Below are 16438 nucleotides of genomic sequence, written 5' to 3'. Positions count from 1 at the left end.
GCAATCATATTACCCTTCCAATGCATATGTAGTCTCCCTTTTCCACCTCCCTCGTGGCATCGTCAACTCCTTGTACTCCCATTTTAGTTGTGTTATTGTAGCTCATAATGTTGTGCTTTCTTGTATTGGCATTCCTTGTTGCGTTCCACATGTTTCACAAATTTACATGTTCATGTACTTTTGTAGAGTGGGCGCTCGTGTCAAATCCTCATGGATGTGCCTTAGAGTTTCGTCGAGAACATTGACCCATGCCATCAGTGTGTGGCAACAAAATTTGAACTTTCTACTTGGCCACCCCAAGCCCATTGTGTCGTAAGTATTCTATCAAAAATTGAAAACCAATGTCATGTTTCGTTGTCCTTCTCCATGACTTATTGCATAATTGAATTATCAAATGACGAGGATACAAACATGCAATCATATATTACTTTGATATTCATTCCTGGTGGTAATGTCGTGGATAAATAATCATTGTACTAACTCCATCCCTATGTATTTGTTGAGTCATTACTATGTTGGTTGTTGATTCATAACATATCCTTATTTGCCCGATGCACAATGTTGAGCAATCATTATTCTCTTTCCAACTTTGATTTGATTCATTGTCGACCCTTTTTGGCTTTTTGAGTGTCTCCAAGTTAATCCTTGTAATCTACTTAGAGAAGGTGACCTTAAATTTTCGAATCATAAAATGTTTGGCAATTTCTTATTGTCATTATGTAGTAACTCCACACTATTCCAAGGCTAAGGTTTCTTTTCTTTTTCTTTTTCTTTTCCAAAAACATCTACTTCCATTAGTTAAGAATGTACAAAGGAATCATTTACAACTCATATCTTACAAGACATCTTGCATGTCAAAGGAAAACAATGTGTAGATGAAACAACATAAAAAAAAAACTCCAAAACACCACATCATTCTATGTGTATAGCATTACTCGAACACATATTCTCCACGTGAGCCTCATACAAAACAGAATTCAGCATAGATGTCCTCCATTCGCTCCTCATGGCAGCACCCATCTAGATGTTAGGAACACTTGGAGGGAACAACCACCGCGGTGGTTGATAATTCCACTTCACTTTACCATCCATTATCTGCAGCATCGACGAACCGCTCCATTTCCGAAGGAATCGAGCTCTAGCTTCTTCACTTGCATTAGATGGCCCTTGAAGACTTTCAAACTCACCTCGCAACGTAGAAATAAGATTAAACCAGATCATCATTAAATTCTCAGCCGGTGGGGTTCGTTTACCTGCGAGGGTCTCCTTGCACCGAGATACCCACACTTGCCAGACCGTAAGGCCGACCACTAATACCCATATGTCCACGTAGCGTTCCTGTAAGAAGAATAAACCTCCTTGCGTTGCTGGTTGCACAGATCCTTGCTTCACCATTAAAGAAGGATTGTTTCCATTCCACCCTTGAAACCACGAGGCCGATTTAGTGGCCAGCCAAGTGATTGCTGCGCTCGATACATGAACCTCAACCCCAAAACGAGCCAAGATTCTTAAGCTCCTCAGTCAGATTTCTTGCGCTCGTGGGCAACACCACAAACAATGAGCGATGTCCTCCAAGCTCGCACTACACGCCTTGCAACCACTCATGCCGCCTCTATTCCCAAGCCACTCTCCCGTTGGAACATCCCGATGGGTGATTAACTAGAAAAACACTTTGATCCGCTCGGGAAGGGATGAGTTCCATATCCTGCTCCTGGTTCTATCCACGAAGACTGAATTGATAACTGCATGGGTCCACTTGTTGGCACATTTCTCACGATACGAACCTAACTTTCTCCCCAAGCGCGTCGAGTATTCAAAGAAACCTAGTGATTTAGCTTGTTCTCCCTTCCACCTATATTCAGCGGGATCCCATTCTACGCGCTCGAGAGGCTTGCCTTCAACCACGTACAAGATCCAATCCTCCTCAACCTCTTCGACTGGTGGATTCACCTTCCATTTCTTTCCGTGTCTTGCCACAATTCTAATAGGGTACCAACCTGCACTTTCATCTAATAATCCCATCAGGACGGTCTTCCCACTCTTTCCTAGACCCCTGACATTGATAATATTTCCGGTACCATCACATTGTCCAGACCATTCACCATCTTCCTCATTACCAATAGGAAGCGAGGAGACAACTATATTGACTACGTCAAGCATCTTTCTGCCATTTCTGACCTTTCCCATGTCTTCATATAATTGATCACGATTATTGCCGGACAACCGCAACCAATCAGCCACCGAGTGTATCCCTAGACAATGCAATATAGCCCACGACATGCGCTTGCTTTGTCCAAGCATCATTCCTTTTGGCGATTGCACGGTCTCATTCCACAATAGGGGTTGGCGCATCCATTCATCACTAGTACTTGGACGATTCCGACTTAGATGCCCACGAAGCATACTCCACGCCTGCATCACTGACATACAAGTACGATCAGCCAATCGGTTAGATTTCCTCAAATTTAAGTCCATGCAAAAAGGCCACGCTTTGTGTGACTTCCATTGCCCACCCAGTCTTGGACTCCATATAATGCTCCTATTATGTATCAATGTTTTCCATAACTCATCACCGGGTAGCAAGCTTCTTACCAATATCTTACATAGCAATGCCTAACTCTGCAATCCAGGGTCAACCAATCCTAAACCCCCATTACTCTTGGGAAGAATCAATGTAGACCATGATACTTTGGTTGCCGCATTGTCTTTCCTCATCCCAGCCCAAAGAAATCCCCTAATACACGCTTTAACAGTACGAATAGCTTGCTTGTCAAACATCCACACTGAAACTGCATGCCATAATGTAGACAAAAGCACATGGTTAGCTACTATGATCCTGCCAGCCAATGATAAGTTCATCCCTGACCAGTTGCGAATTTTGTCACAGATTTTGCTTTGAATATGTTGCAACTGAATTCCCTTGTCGATATCTACCCCAATCCACGTTCCCAGATACCTAGTGGCTTCCCCATTTGAATTCAGCATTTGGCTTCCAAACAGGCTCGAGCTCCAAGCTGATCCAAAAACCCTTGGACTTCTTCCAATTAATGGACGCTCCCGATGCCTTGCAAAAGAGCTCAATAGCACTCTATGCCCTCTCAAGATTCGTTTCATTTCCTTGGAGGTATAGCATCGTATCGTCCGCGAACTCCGAATCCAGTAGGGACTTCCTTGCGTTAGGGATCGAAAGACCATGAAGATTTGCCCCTTGGCTATTAAAAAGGGCAGACATTGCTTCAGTAATAAAAAGGAAAAGAAAGGGGGCAAGAGGACAACCTTGCCTGATGGATCGAGTAAGAATGATTTGAGCTCCTTTCCTCCCTGCAATCAACACCTTACTCGAGCCATTCCTATATAAGGCTTGGGCAGCACACCTCCATTCCAATGGTAGCTCAATGACCTTCATCACTTCTTCCAAGAAAGACCATTGCACTCGATCATAGGCTTTCTCGAAGTCGAGCATTAGACAGGCTAAGTTTTGATTGGTCACCTTCGCCGTTGCAACAGCCTCCCAAAACAAAATCACGTTGTCCATAATAGAACAATGCTCCATGAAACTAGTTTGATTGGATTGGATGATATCGCCTAGGAAGGGCTTGATTCTCTGCACTAATATGTTAGCAAATTTTTTATAAATTAGGTTTAAAATTGTAATGGGCCTCCATTGCTTAATCTCGTGCACCGCAGTCTCCGATTTCGGAATCAAGTAGATCAAGCCTTCATTGAAGCTACTCGGCATCCGTCCCGTTCTCCACATCTCTTGCAGTCCAACTTTCAAGCTTGGAAAAATTTGCTCCCAAAACTCCTTGAAGAAGGCCTCATAAGCAATGTTATTATAAATGTAGTGCTAATATAAGTTGTTATGAGAACATAATTAACCCATTGCCTCCTCTTGCCAAAAACACAATTGTTATTCATTTTGTTTGCATGAGAGGGGTAAAGTTGAAGGATGAAATTGTGACCACACAAATGAGTGTTTCAAAATAAAGAAGAAGGTCAACATAAACGTATTAACCTATCTTACCTTTTGAGGCAAGGATGCTTGTGGTCACTCAAGTCCAATACGTGACATAAAACTTAGCAAAACAAGAACATGGAACCCAAACAACCACTAACCAAAATTGCAAACAGAGAAAGTATCGAGAGGTTCTTTCAAACGGAGATGAGACAAGAATAGAACAAGACAGAAAGAAAGACATGGAACACCCAACTCACCAGCAACCTATTGTAATACTCGAGGAGAGATGAATAAGGTTGAAGGGTATGCTAATCTCATTGCTCGAGACAAAAGCAGGGATTCTCCCTAGAAGCAAGCACTCCATCTCTTGTATATACACCAAATTTAGCCCTAAGAAGACACATAGACCATATAAGTGATGATGATTCTAAAGCATGCAAAAGAGCACATTGAAGGGGAAATTAAACTTGCCTTGTTGTAACAACTCTTGGCCGTCAATGTGACGCTAACAATCAAAGAAGTGAGTAGACCAGTGGATTATTAGAACTTAGCATTCAAGTGTTGGATCATACTTGATCATATTCAAGTCTAGTGGAGATACATCAATTTTGTCCAAAACCTTTAACGTAGTTTGTCAAAATTAGTTATTCGCGATTTCTTCATCAAGTCCCCTTCTTGCAGCCCTTCCATGGAAACCATTTCGTACGGATTTAACTGAATTTACAAAGCAAAGATAGGTATCGTTATGTACTGACCTAACTTGACTTTACAAAACAAAGATTGGTCTCGTTTACGGTAAAAGTTTGACACAAGGAAAGGGAGGGCATTCTTCTCATAAAAAAAAGCATAGGGGCATTGGTGTAATTTCAGAAAACCATAAAATTAACATTCTCATATTTTAAATTTTCATTTATAAAGCAATTAAAAAAAGTCTTAAGAATTTAATTAACCGTCCGGTCTCTGTCTCTGTCTGTGTAGAGGGACAGAGACGAAACAGAGACAGAGTACATACATTACTCTGTTTCTGCTTCCTCTTAATCTTTTATTCTTCTATTCGTCAGTACGAGAGTACCACTCTCTTTCTTCCATAACGCAGAATTGGATGTTGGAATCTGCTTCTCTTAAACGCTCTCAGAGCAAAACAATTTTATCTCAAGACGAATTTATATAAAGCTCTCAATTCTGAAGATCCAAATCATGGTTTACGTGATTGGATACAAAGCTCTGTATATTTCATTCACATTATCATAACTAAAATGACCCAAAAAGATAAGAAACCTTTTTCGCTCCAACATGCACAAAACAAAACAATCATATCGCAGTGACTGACTCATATAAAGGTCCCAATTTTGAAGACCCAATTCATGTTTTACTTGATAGATCACAAAGTTTTCTATATTTCACATCATCATGGCTAAAATGGGCCTTGACTCAGATAAGAAACCTCTTTCTCTCCAACATGCTCAAAGCAAAATACTCCCACCAGTTAGCATCAGGTGGCCAAAGGTCTTTTACAAGTCCCAGACATGGAAAAACAGAGACATTTGTAAAGAAACCTCTTTTGAAGATTCAGAAATTCGGCTTGATTCTATGGTAGATGCAAAATCACAGGAAGGAATCAGTTCCATACAGCAGGAGGTTGCTGAGAATGCATATAATGATGCAACGCATGCTGCAATTAATGCGTATAATGTTCCAAAACGTGTTGAGGTTGATGCATATTTTGACCCTAAACATGTGGGGAGCTATCCTTCAAAACCTTCCCATATGCTTCTTTCTCTAGGAATTAAAGCTTTGGATGGCTCTGGCTTGGAAGTTCTCGAAGAAGATGAAGATGCTAAAGCGCAGCCGGAGAAGGATATGGAAGCTCTTGGCAAGTCTAGGAGTAAAAGGGAAACTACTTTCGTTCTTCCATTGGACCTATTTCACAACCAAGAGTTGGAGCTTTGTCATCCCAGTATAGACATCGAGATGGTATGCGTGTAGTAATACAATAAACTAGCTAATGTTAGGTTTGAAGTATATACTAGATATTTTGTTGACATGTGCTATTTTATTAATTTATTCATGCTTCTTTGTTTTCGCAAGGCCCATGAAAGGCAGGAAAGAGGTGTCCCAGGAAGATCGCGTTTCTACTCATCCAAAGGGCAGTGTAGTTGGGAGCCTTGCTTGGTATTGAGCTACAGTAAAGATACCAGTAAAGACTTTCTGATTGAATGGGTTAAAAATGGGAAGAAAAAGACAGTTAAAAGGTATGCACTGTTCTATTATGTAGTTTTGCAAATGTAAAATGCAAAGATAAAGCATCTGGTTTTCGTTTTGTGTTTCGAGATACTATGTCTCAAGGTAATTTGATTCTCAGAATTTTGAAAAAATCCCTGTATATGTAAGGCTTCCTGAAGTGAGGAAAGCTCTAACATCTGAACCCTTTGGGCCATGATTCTTACATCAAGGGTACATCGTAAATGGACTAAAATTCTACGCGGGTCCTTGGAATCCTAATAATTTGATTGGGTTGATCAATAACCTATCAAGCTTGCTTGGAGAGATGCAATAAGAGACATGTGGAGGTTATTGCCATGGTGGGTCTGGGAACTAATGTGCAGCTCAACAATATCCTCAGAAAAATAGAGTTTGATTACAGATATGGAAGGTAGAGTCACATGGGAGAATATTTCCAGGGTGTTGTAGGTCACAGTTTAGCAATTAACAGAGCTCTCTGGAAGTGATGGTGGCTGTGCAGAAGAAAGAAAGAAATATTAATGTCTTAAATGAGGCCAAAATGGCCTATGAAACCAAACAAGAAATTAAATCTTAAAATCTTGTCTCATCTTTGAGAAACAACAAACGAAAATAAATAAATAAATGTGACTAAGGAAAATGCAAATTGAAATAGACTAAGACATCACTAAGGAATCTCGTCATCTATTACATGCAAGATTCTCAAATCAGATTTATTTTAGGCCCCTTATAATATGGATACACATCTATGCTCATGCATTCTGTAGTGTGACAGGGCAGTTGAGAACCTCTTCATATAAGTTAGAGATAACAAAGGAAAATATGCACCCAAATCTATTGAAGAATGGATCTGCCAATTGCACCATTGGGATATTGAATAAGAGGGAACACTATGTTTGCCATCGTGCCTTTTTTTATGAAATAAGGAGAAGATACCATTGCTTCTTTTAACAGAACTTTGGCTCACTTCGGAAGTAATGGAATAATGAAGACCAACAACACTTGGGAATGTTCTTGCTAGAAATTGAGAGGCATAGAGAAGCTGTTGAACAATATGATATCCACAGACCATCATCAACAAAAGACCATCACAACTTTCTTTAGCTCCATCACTTTGTCTCATGCTACAATTCAATCAAGAGATACACAAGTAGGGTCTTGAAACAATATTGAAAGGAATCACAATAGATAGTGCAATAACAATTTGTTGTGTATACAAGCCACATCCATGTGAACTGCATTTTCATCACCCTTGTTATTGACAAATCAAGGCCGTCATCACTCAACATGTTAAGATATAATCGCTCATTTTCCCATCTCTATAGTTTCTTCGTTTGTTGTTTTCAAAGATGTGACACAGCTTAAGATGTAATCTCTTGTTCGGTTTGATAGGTCATTGTGGCCTCTTAAAAGATGTTTGTCATTGTACTGTTTTTCTTGAAATAAGGAGACATCATTGCCTCTTAACCAAGGCTTTGGCCCACTATGCAAGGCAATGGAATATGAGGACCAAAGGTTCTTGGGAGTGTTCTTGCTAGAACTCAAGAGATATAGAGAGAAGCCAACAATACAAGCCACAAGCACACAAGCTCATCAACAAAGAACAATTGCAACTTTCCTTAGCCCCATCACTCCTCATACCACAAGTCAATGAAGGGCCACACAAGTGGGAGATTGATGAGGACATTGCAAAAGGGTTATTGTAGATCTAGCAATAGCAATTTGTCATGCACGTAGGCCCTTGCTTTGTGGACCACGATGTCGTCACTCTCATCATTGACAAATCAATGTTATTATCTCTTGCCATTGCAAGTGGCTCCCTTGCTTCGAATCTCTCCCCATTTTGGATCAACCTATGCTAGAGATCTCTTGAAAACAAAAATTATCATCCATCTGACTTGAGAATCTTACATGTATAGAAAATGAGTTTCTTTAGTTAGTTTTATATTGATTTACTTATTTACTAACATTTGTTTTGGTTTGTTGTTCTCAAAGACGAGACAACATTTTAAGATGTAATCTCTTATTTGGTCTTATTGGCCATTTTGGCCACTTAAAAAGATCTTAATATATCTTTCTTTCTGTGAATTCTTACTTGAGTACATCTTTAAACTGCACATATAAACAAGACTTTTAGATTTATATGTCTGTTAGAATTAAGAATTGATATATATGGTTTATGCATGACAAAACTTTGGCATCTCCAGGTTGAATCTTATCCTTGATAGGGAGAAGGAAAGCAGCTTCATTGCTAAGGCATTGAATGCCAAGAACTTGCGGAATGTAATAAGTGCTCATATGGTAATTTACCTTTGCAGCTCCTTGCTATAATGAAACCAAGGTTGATAGAAAATTAAACTATGATTACAATTGGGTTAAAGCCATCAAAGTTTAAATGGGGTTAATCACCTTATTGACATGTAGCATAAGGAGTGGTGGAGCTAAAGAAACTTGTGATGGCTCTTTGTTGATGTTTTTTTTGTGGTTGTATTTTTGTCCCTTAGCAACTTCTCTTTATGTCTCTTGATTTCTGCCAAGAACAGTCCCAAGCATCATTGGTGCTTGTATTCCATTACCTTATGGAGATGTGTAAGAGAAAAGAGAAGGACATGAGAAATCAATGAAACAAAATTGGCTGTTTACATATGAAGGCGTGAAATTGCACCTCAATGATGTAAAAAAATCAATTGGATACTTGTTAAAGTCCAATATCAGATAAAATGAAAAGATAAAGTGTACAGAATAAGCTATAAAATGTTTTAGGCCACAGCCCATTTAATGGACAACATGAGCTACTGCATGATCAGTAACTGGTCAGGCTCAAGATTTATATGACCTGGGAACTGTTATTCATCACAACAGCGAATGAACTCATACAAAGATTTGGGTGATCCTTAGTTACTAGGAGCTTAGAATGGTTTTTTGAGCCGACTTAAGCACACAGTAACGTAACAGAGCTGACTAGCATGAGCAAAGAGTGTATCTGACAATGATGACAAACCATGAATTCATGGTCATCATAAAGCATAATTTTTAATAATCAAGGAGAGATTGAATAGCAACTCATGCTGAACGACTATCTGAAGAGAGAAAATGTACAAAGGTTTTATCTTCAATAACAGTTGTTCCTTGTATGCAGAAGCCCTTCCTTTTCTACTTGTATGTGCCTGGGTTCACGACCTCCCACGGTTCTGGTCATATATATGAATGCTTCACTATATTAAAGGTTTAAATGGTGCATTGTTGCATGGAGGGATGTTTTACTGACTCCCAATCATTCATGACCCCCAGTAGAAGAGTCTATGGGAAGGCTTCGTACAGTTGTAGACGATATAACAAAATTGCTGTATCAAGCCAAGCATGCATAGCCTGGATTCTGTCATCAAACTAAAAAGGGCCTGAAGGAAATAGTAAACGTCAAGTATCAACCTCACTGTACTGGGGAATCTTTTATGATTCCAAAATGTTTCGGCATATGGTAGTACATCAAAGTCACATCCTTTTGTGCAAATATCTTATTTACTAACATGGATTTGATTATTATATTCACATTCTAAAATTGAATGTGACTTCTTCCAAAGTTTAATTTCCTGATTTTGTAAAGGTTGTATTTATGGGCTCATTTTCTTTCGTCAATTAAATGTTCATGGTTTTTAATATACTCTGGTTCACTATTTCATCTGTATGCATTATGAACACAGAGATGCTTCGAGTACATTGAAGAGCTTCCATTTGAAAATTCAGAGTTGGTAGACAGACCATTGCGGACTCGTATTATAAACTTGGCTGGGGTGTGCCTTAGCAAGAGATGCCCAGATCTTGTAAATGATTATATGGAATGTCTAAAGGTTGAGTACCGTAGAAGTATAAAGAGGTCAATCCTTGACCATCAGTACTTTGTTACAAAGGAGAACTTTGCAAGGCTATCTTCATTACAAATCTTTCCTTATGATTCTCCAAAACCACCAATACCCAGGTAATATTTTTTAAAAATGATTCCTTTTCAAACGATTGCATTATTGGAATATGAGTGCTGAAAATAATTTCCTTTCATCATTCTACTTCATTGCGCACTAGGTTATGCCTTGTAAAAGCTCATGTGCATTTATTAAGATTACCTTGCAATAATTTTTTCATTTGGAAATACGCAATGTGGAATGTGTCTACTTTATCATTATGATAATGTATGTCTTAAGTTATGATGTTTTTTGAGTTCAAACTTCAGTCAAGGATGTGTCCCCATTGAGTTTGGCGTTGAGAATGCAATGCAATCTCTGAAGGAAACCATTTCAAAGAATTTGTGTGTGGCAGAGGAAGCTTTTCTACTGGCATTATTGCGTTTTCATAAGGAGATGGATGTAACTGATGTTTTCCTATTTAATCCTTTATTATTCACACTGCAACGACCTCTGAAGTTGGAAGATTTCAGATCAATTCAAGAAGATTACCTACGAGAGATGGCAGACAACTTCCGAAATGAGTATGATTTGTTTTTCCTATATGAAGCAAACACACGATTTAAAATTCAAATGGTTACTTGATTGTTTACGACGAGTTCTAAATCTGCTGTTCTTCAAAGTAAAATTTCAGTGGAAATGTATAGTGTTAGTGTGTTGCATATGAATGCCAATCACCTCCAAATACCCCTTTTTTGGTAGAAGAAGTTTCTATCATGGAACAAAAGATCCACAAGGATTGAATTTAGTATCAGGGTATGTGATCTACCCCCTGGTTGATCTCTCCCATAGGAGTAGATCTCATACAAGAAGCTCAATAAAAATCCTCTTCATTTTACGTGTATTTGAAGAATTCTCCACTTATTCTGCATAATTAACGTAATTTATCTGTAGAATATTTATTCTAAGTATTAAAAAAAAGTTAGGATACTTTTAGAATACTTAACATACGTATTCTACACATATTTTCTGCAAAGTATTCAACAACAATGATAGAAACGATGACATCAATTTACATTTCCAATCAAGAAGAGAACTAATGTTCATATAATTGCTTCTTAATCCCTTTGTTGATCTCTCAATGCTTAGCTCATGAGATTCGCTGGTGCCTTAGGCAGTTCCATTTAATTTAGCTATATATATTTTGGTTTGTTGTGCTCAAAGACAAGATAGATAGCATTTTCTGATGTAGTCTCTTGTTTGGGTTTACAGGCTACTTTGGCCTCTCAAAAGATGTTAATATAACTTTCTTTCTGATCCCAAAAATGCTTTCTGTCATTGTACAGTTTTCTATGAAGTAAGGCTTTGGCCCACTTCACAAGGTAATGAAAAATGAGGAGACACAAGGAGAAGTTGTTGATGGACAATAACAAAGCCATAAGCTTATCAACAAAGAACAATCACAGCTTTCTGTGGCCCCATCACTCCTACTCATGCTACAAGTCAATCAAGGGCTATACAAATGGGCTCCCAACTAGGACATTGCAAAGGTGTACAATATATTGGGCAATAGCAATTTCTTGTGCACGTAGGCCCTGGCCTCATGGACCATGATCTCACCACCCTTGTCAACGACAGATTATGGCCTGGCATTGTAGGTGCTTCCCTCCATTCGGAGACCTTTCCATTTTGGATTGACCAATGCTAGAGATATTTCGAAGACAAAAAGTAAAATATATCTGACTTGAGAATCTTACAAGTATAGATGATGAGATTCTTTTGTTACATCTTAATTCTATTTCTATTTGCTTTTTTACTTGTTACATTTATGTTGGTTTGCTGTTCTCAAAGATGAGACAACATTTTAAGATCTAATCCCTTGTTTGGTCTTATAGGCCATTTTGGAGTCTTAAAAGATGTTAATATATATTTCCTCTTTAATAATGTTATCCCCCTCTTCTCAAAATTAAGGTCTTAGATTAGAAAACAAACTTAAAATGTTGAAAGAGGCCTTAGATGTTTAACATCCATATAACCACCATATGCATGTACCCATGTCAAGCTTCTAAAGTTCTGTCCCCAAAACCCTTTACTATTGTACCATCCTCGAGGAAAACGTCAAGGAGCAGAAACTCTAGAGCACATTGATCTTATGGGTGTAGGGAAGAGGTGTGAAATGGCTCATTCCTGATCAATGGATTCAAAGAAATACTAAGAATTATGGTAAAATTTAACTAGGTATATGCCTCTTAAGGGTACCATGCTAATAATAATGCGGGCTATGGCTAACCTTCACCTCCTTCTGGTGGACAAACCCTAACCTAAAACTCTGTGTTAACGGTGTTTATCCATTGTTAACATTGTCTGTATCAATGTAACTGTGGTAAAGTGTATTCATATGCATGTGTAAATATATAGCTATTGACAACTTTGTGCTGAGTATCTGATAAAAATGACACCATCAACGATTGCTAATAAAGATAGATAGCAAGATAGTGCATGCTATTTATCACTTGTTTAAAATCACCTTGTTGTACTTGATTTATCCTCCGGAATCTGATTCCGTTTCACTAATACTGTGTAATTTTGACAACAGCTGGATTCCTAGGGTTGTAGCAATGATCGATGAGCTTGCACCTCCAACAACTCAGTTATGTGGTACTTCTCTGGAAAAACTAAGAGGGTTTGTGCGCCGTTTATCACTTACCATGACACAACAGCTCCTTGATGTGCTGGTGCAGTCAATGGATATGTATAAGAATCTGTGGGAGCAATACTCAACAATTCAACCAAGCCATAATCTAGATCGTGAAGAATATTCTGAGAGCTCTAACGAGGACAGCAGCAGATCTGCTAGCACATTGCACATCACTGACACAGAAACTTTACATCTCATGCCAATGTTTAACGTTAAGCTAAAAGTTGAAGGAGGTCACTTCATCTTTGACCCGTCCTTGTCTTTGATTGAGAGCACAGTGCTCCTCCTACTTGACTCCATCCTTTCTTCAGTAAAAGGGATTGAGGATCTACAATCAAGAGTGACAACCATATCCACAATCTATCAATTCAAAGAGATGAAATCATTAGATAGGGATGACATTAGATTCATTACAGTTCGCAAAACCATTCAGGTATGTGCTTCCTGTTCCAGTGTTAGCCCTTCTTTTATGAGAAAACATATCAGCCGCTGTTTGATATGTATGTCTGCATATATATTTATATACAATTAACTTAAAGCTCAACAAATCTTTCAACATTAGCTGTAGATGGGGCTAGGGTCAAGACAACCATAATTTTATCTCTATGCATCTAGAAAGAAACCTAGACACTCACACACTCAACTTCTTTCAGGACATTTTAGAGGAGAATTTTGTGCGTCCGAAGAAGCTTCAAGATGGATATATGAAATTTTCAGACCTTGCAGCAATTGATAATGAACTTTTCTTGGAAAATTGGAAAAATGAAAACCATGCTATTGAAGAATATGAAGAAGCTATTTCAAAATATCTAGAAGTGAGACCTCTGTTTGAAATTGAAAAACGTTTTTTGTGGTAAATCATTCATATCAGGGACAGTTAAAGAGGTAAAAGGAACAAAAGAAGAAAAGATGGGAATGTTTTAAATTTTTGGAGAAACATTAGTAAATACATCACTCTCGTGCTCCTAGAGCGTGTATCAAATGCCCAGAACATTCCTTACAGATGCCTAATGTGGTCATAAATCCTTTAATAAAGGATGATAGAAAGTTTAGGTCTACAATGGTTATACATGTAAGTTTGTAACTATCATGTAATCTGGGAAGTCTTGGATTCTCCTATGCCATGGGTGTGTCATAATATAACGTTGGAGGTGTTTGATAAAAAATTCTTGGTAAAAAATGGACTGAACTTGAATTCTGAGAAAACATATTGAAAAGAATCTTCCTAGTCCTCACTAGAGAGGAAGGGCTCAGAGGCTTCCAAGATCCATGCATTAAGTTGTGGCTGTTTGACACTCTTGTTACCCATACATTTCTTTATTGTGTGCAGGTTTGGGGGCCTATATTTGACACTCTTCTTAATGCTTTTCGTCTTATAGCTCCATTTAGCTTTTTGAAGACGTCAACATTACATTTCTTTCATTTCTTTGGTCTAGTGGCAGGTTCCATATACATTCATGAGAATCTATGTACAATGTAGGGTGTCAAACCATGGATCTTTATTAGTCATAGGTTTTATAGCATGAACCATGTCTGACCAACTCAAATATGAAGTAAAGAATTCTGGAGGTAGCATTACTGCATAAAAAATAATTTGTGTAAGTCATAGCTCCTTAGTGATAAAGTTCATTAGTCTGTATTATAGATTATGCATGGAATATAGGATTTCTTCTATATTGAATGAAATATTGATGCCTGTACTCGATCCACCAGGTTGCTGACAATGCAAAGCGTAATTCTCACGGTGAAGTCATATTTGGTTTGTTTTTGGTTGAGTGCTCAAGTCTTGCGGAAGAGCTATATCTAAAAGCCATGAAGATAGCCAATAGTTTATCGCTCCAAATCATGGATTCAACAACAGCCAAAAATAAAGTTCTATGCGAGAAATACACTGAAATAGAATCTAGATTGAATACGTAAGAGGAGCTATTAATTGGCAACTGTGCGGATTTTCTTATTATTTCTTTCAATGAACTTATGAATATCAATTATTTTTTCTTATATCAACACCCAAAATATAGAAAAAATAGTAGGACCACAAGCTGTGCGCTTTGGGTTCATGTAGGCAATGATGATAACATGTTTTGGATCTTTACTGGAGACCATTTTAGAGACTACTAGAACCCAGGGTGATGGTGCTTAGCACATCAGAGTTATCAACCCCAGGAGATTTGAGAGTAGGTTCAGAATGCCTTTTCAAATAACATTAGCTAAGAACTTAAGATTTTGAGCTTAATTGGACTGAAATTTCTGCCTTTGAAAAATCTCTAACATGGGTTTATCCAAGATGGAGAGGTCTCCGAAATGAAGGAAGCATTGTAATGTCAGGAAAAAATAGGTCATTTCTACACAGTGCGGTTCGTCTTGGTTGTATGCCAATGTGTACAACTCTATCGAAAGGTTCTCATCTCTTGATTTGACCATAGTTTGGGCAACAATTGTAGAAAAGGATTGGGAGAAGTCATTTTGGCATAAAGATAGGCTGAAAATGGATATGGAAAGCAGTGGAATGGGTGTTTTCAGCTCACAAATTGACCAAAATACCTTCAAATCAGGTGCTGACAAATCCCATAGCAGACTGCCATACCTTGGGTCCTGTGAGAATCGCACGCTTAGCTAACAAGAGCCATAGCTACACTGTCATAGTCTCAACATAAGTCAAGCAGCCCATGATAAGAAGGTCTACAATGCAAGTTATTAATTCTCAATGCAGTGTTGTTTGTTCTCGTTGTTTTTTTCCTTTGGTTGTTGTATCAAAGTTCAGATAAGGATTCTGGTGTTCACATGTTATGAACTTGTATGATTCAACATCTTATAAATAAGATTGTCGAAGATTGAATTATCTGCAAGGAAATAAGTAAATTTGAATCCTTTTATTTTGTTTTAAAACAGCATTTCTGGGAACCCAGAGGAACTTGATGAGTTGAGGAAATTTGTTGTATCTACAAAGAAACATCTTGTTCAGTTGCAAGAGGAAATTAATCAATCTGCTAAGGTTTGGTGGTGTGTAGACATACTATCAATTCTTATAAAACATGTAAAAGATCTGAATGTAAACATGTCATGTTTAAAGAAGGAATTGTAATAAAGTACATTTTTCTGTAGGAGATCCTGATGAACAATTTGATACTAAGTGTATTACGTTGACATTGTGATTCTTAGGTCTGGGCAATGCTCAATCGGCAATGTTATAGTATACCAGATCAAGATATGGATGCCTTTTGGGTTACTTTTGGTTGGCCCCAAAAGATAGGATTTTCCTTGGAAGAATGCGAAACCAGACTTGCACAAGCCAAGGTGTGCAAATTCTTCCTGCCACCTAGAGATAATTATAGTCTCTCATTTGCAGATGTCAAACTGTGGCCTTCAAACTTTTTTGCAGACAAAGTTTACCACTGAACTCGCGATGGATCAACTTAAGCTTAAAGGGGATATCAAAGTACTCGCCGAAGAGATCCGTGAATTTATGAAGCTAGGGGACATTGATTCTTTTGAAGAAAGGCTAGCTAACGTATTGGAGATGGAAGAGAAGCTTCAGAAATACACTACATTGGGAGATCTCTATAATAACAGAGAGCAGGTTTCCTCCTGCTATATGGCTATTATAATTTTCCACAGGAGAGGTTATGGGTTTGAGAGATTTCC

The 16438-nt window shown here is 38.2% G+C and overlaps 2 protein-coding genes across 2 annotated transcripts in view; both read left to right on the top strand.

Annotated features, from left to right (window-relative positions):
* The first annotated feature begins 5070 nt into the window (after positions 1-5070).
* Positions 5071-10085, top strand: LOC147856551 (uncharacterized). The gene is made up of 3 exons (XM_087329085.1): positions 5071-5932; positions 6047-6210; positions 9901-10085. Exons 1-3 carry the CDS (start codon positions 5369-5371, stop codon positions 9950-9952), a joined length of 780 nt encoding a protein of 259 aa, XP_087185211.1. The 5' UTR covers positions 5071-5368; the 3' UTR covers positions 9953-10085.
* Positions 10086-13049: 2964 nt separating this feature from the next.
* Positions 13050-16438, top strand: part of LOC147856550 (uncharacterized) — a 44581-nt gene continuing 41192 nt past the window's right edge. Inside the window, exons 1-4 of the mRNA XM_087329084.1 lie at positions 13050-13226; positions 15686-15788; positions 15956-16090; positions 16176-16373. Of these exons, the coding sequence (XP_087185210.1) occupies positions 13189-13226; positions 15686-15788; positions 15956-16090; positions 16176-16373 (474 nt within the window). The 5' untranslated portion in view covers positions 13050-13188. The remainder of the gene's footprint in view (positions 13227-15685; positions 15789-15955; positions 16091-16175; positions 16374-16438) is intronic.

This window comes from Azolla caroliniana, unplaced genomic scaffold, assembly GCF_043228905.1.
Source record: "Azolla caroliniana isolate FFs.n. ecotype wild unplaced genomic scaffold, voAzoCaro1.0.p SCAF_13, whole genome shotgun sequence".
Taxonomy (NCBI): Eukaryota; Viridiplantae; Streptophyta; class Polypodiopsida; order Salviniales; family Salviniaceae; genus Azolla; species Azolla caroliniana.
Note: the sequence above shows the minus strand (reverse complement) of the source record. Positions and strands in the feature narration are given on the sequence as shown.

What these genes read in the sequence shown, in the direction of transcription:
- LOC147856551 (XM_087329085.1), top strand. Translation starts at nt 5,369, where the DNA reads ATGGCTAAAATGGGCCTTGACTCAGATAAGAAACCTCTTTCTCTCCAA. An exon ending in CCAGTATAGACATCGAGATG is followed by an intron (nt 5,933 to 6,046) that starts GTATGCGTGTAG and finishes TGTTTTCGCAAG; the next exon opens with GCCCATGAAAGGCAGGAAAG. An exon ending in AAGAAAAAGACAGTTAAAAG is followed by an intron (nt 6,211 to 9,900) that starts GTATGCACTGTT and finishes TTATGAACACAG; the next exon opens with AGATGCTTCGAGTACATTGA.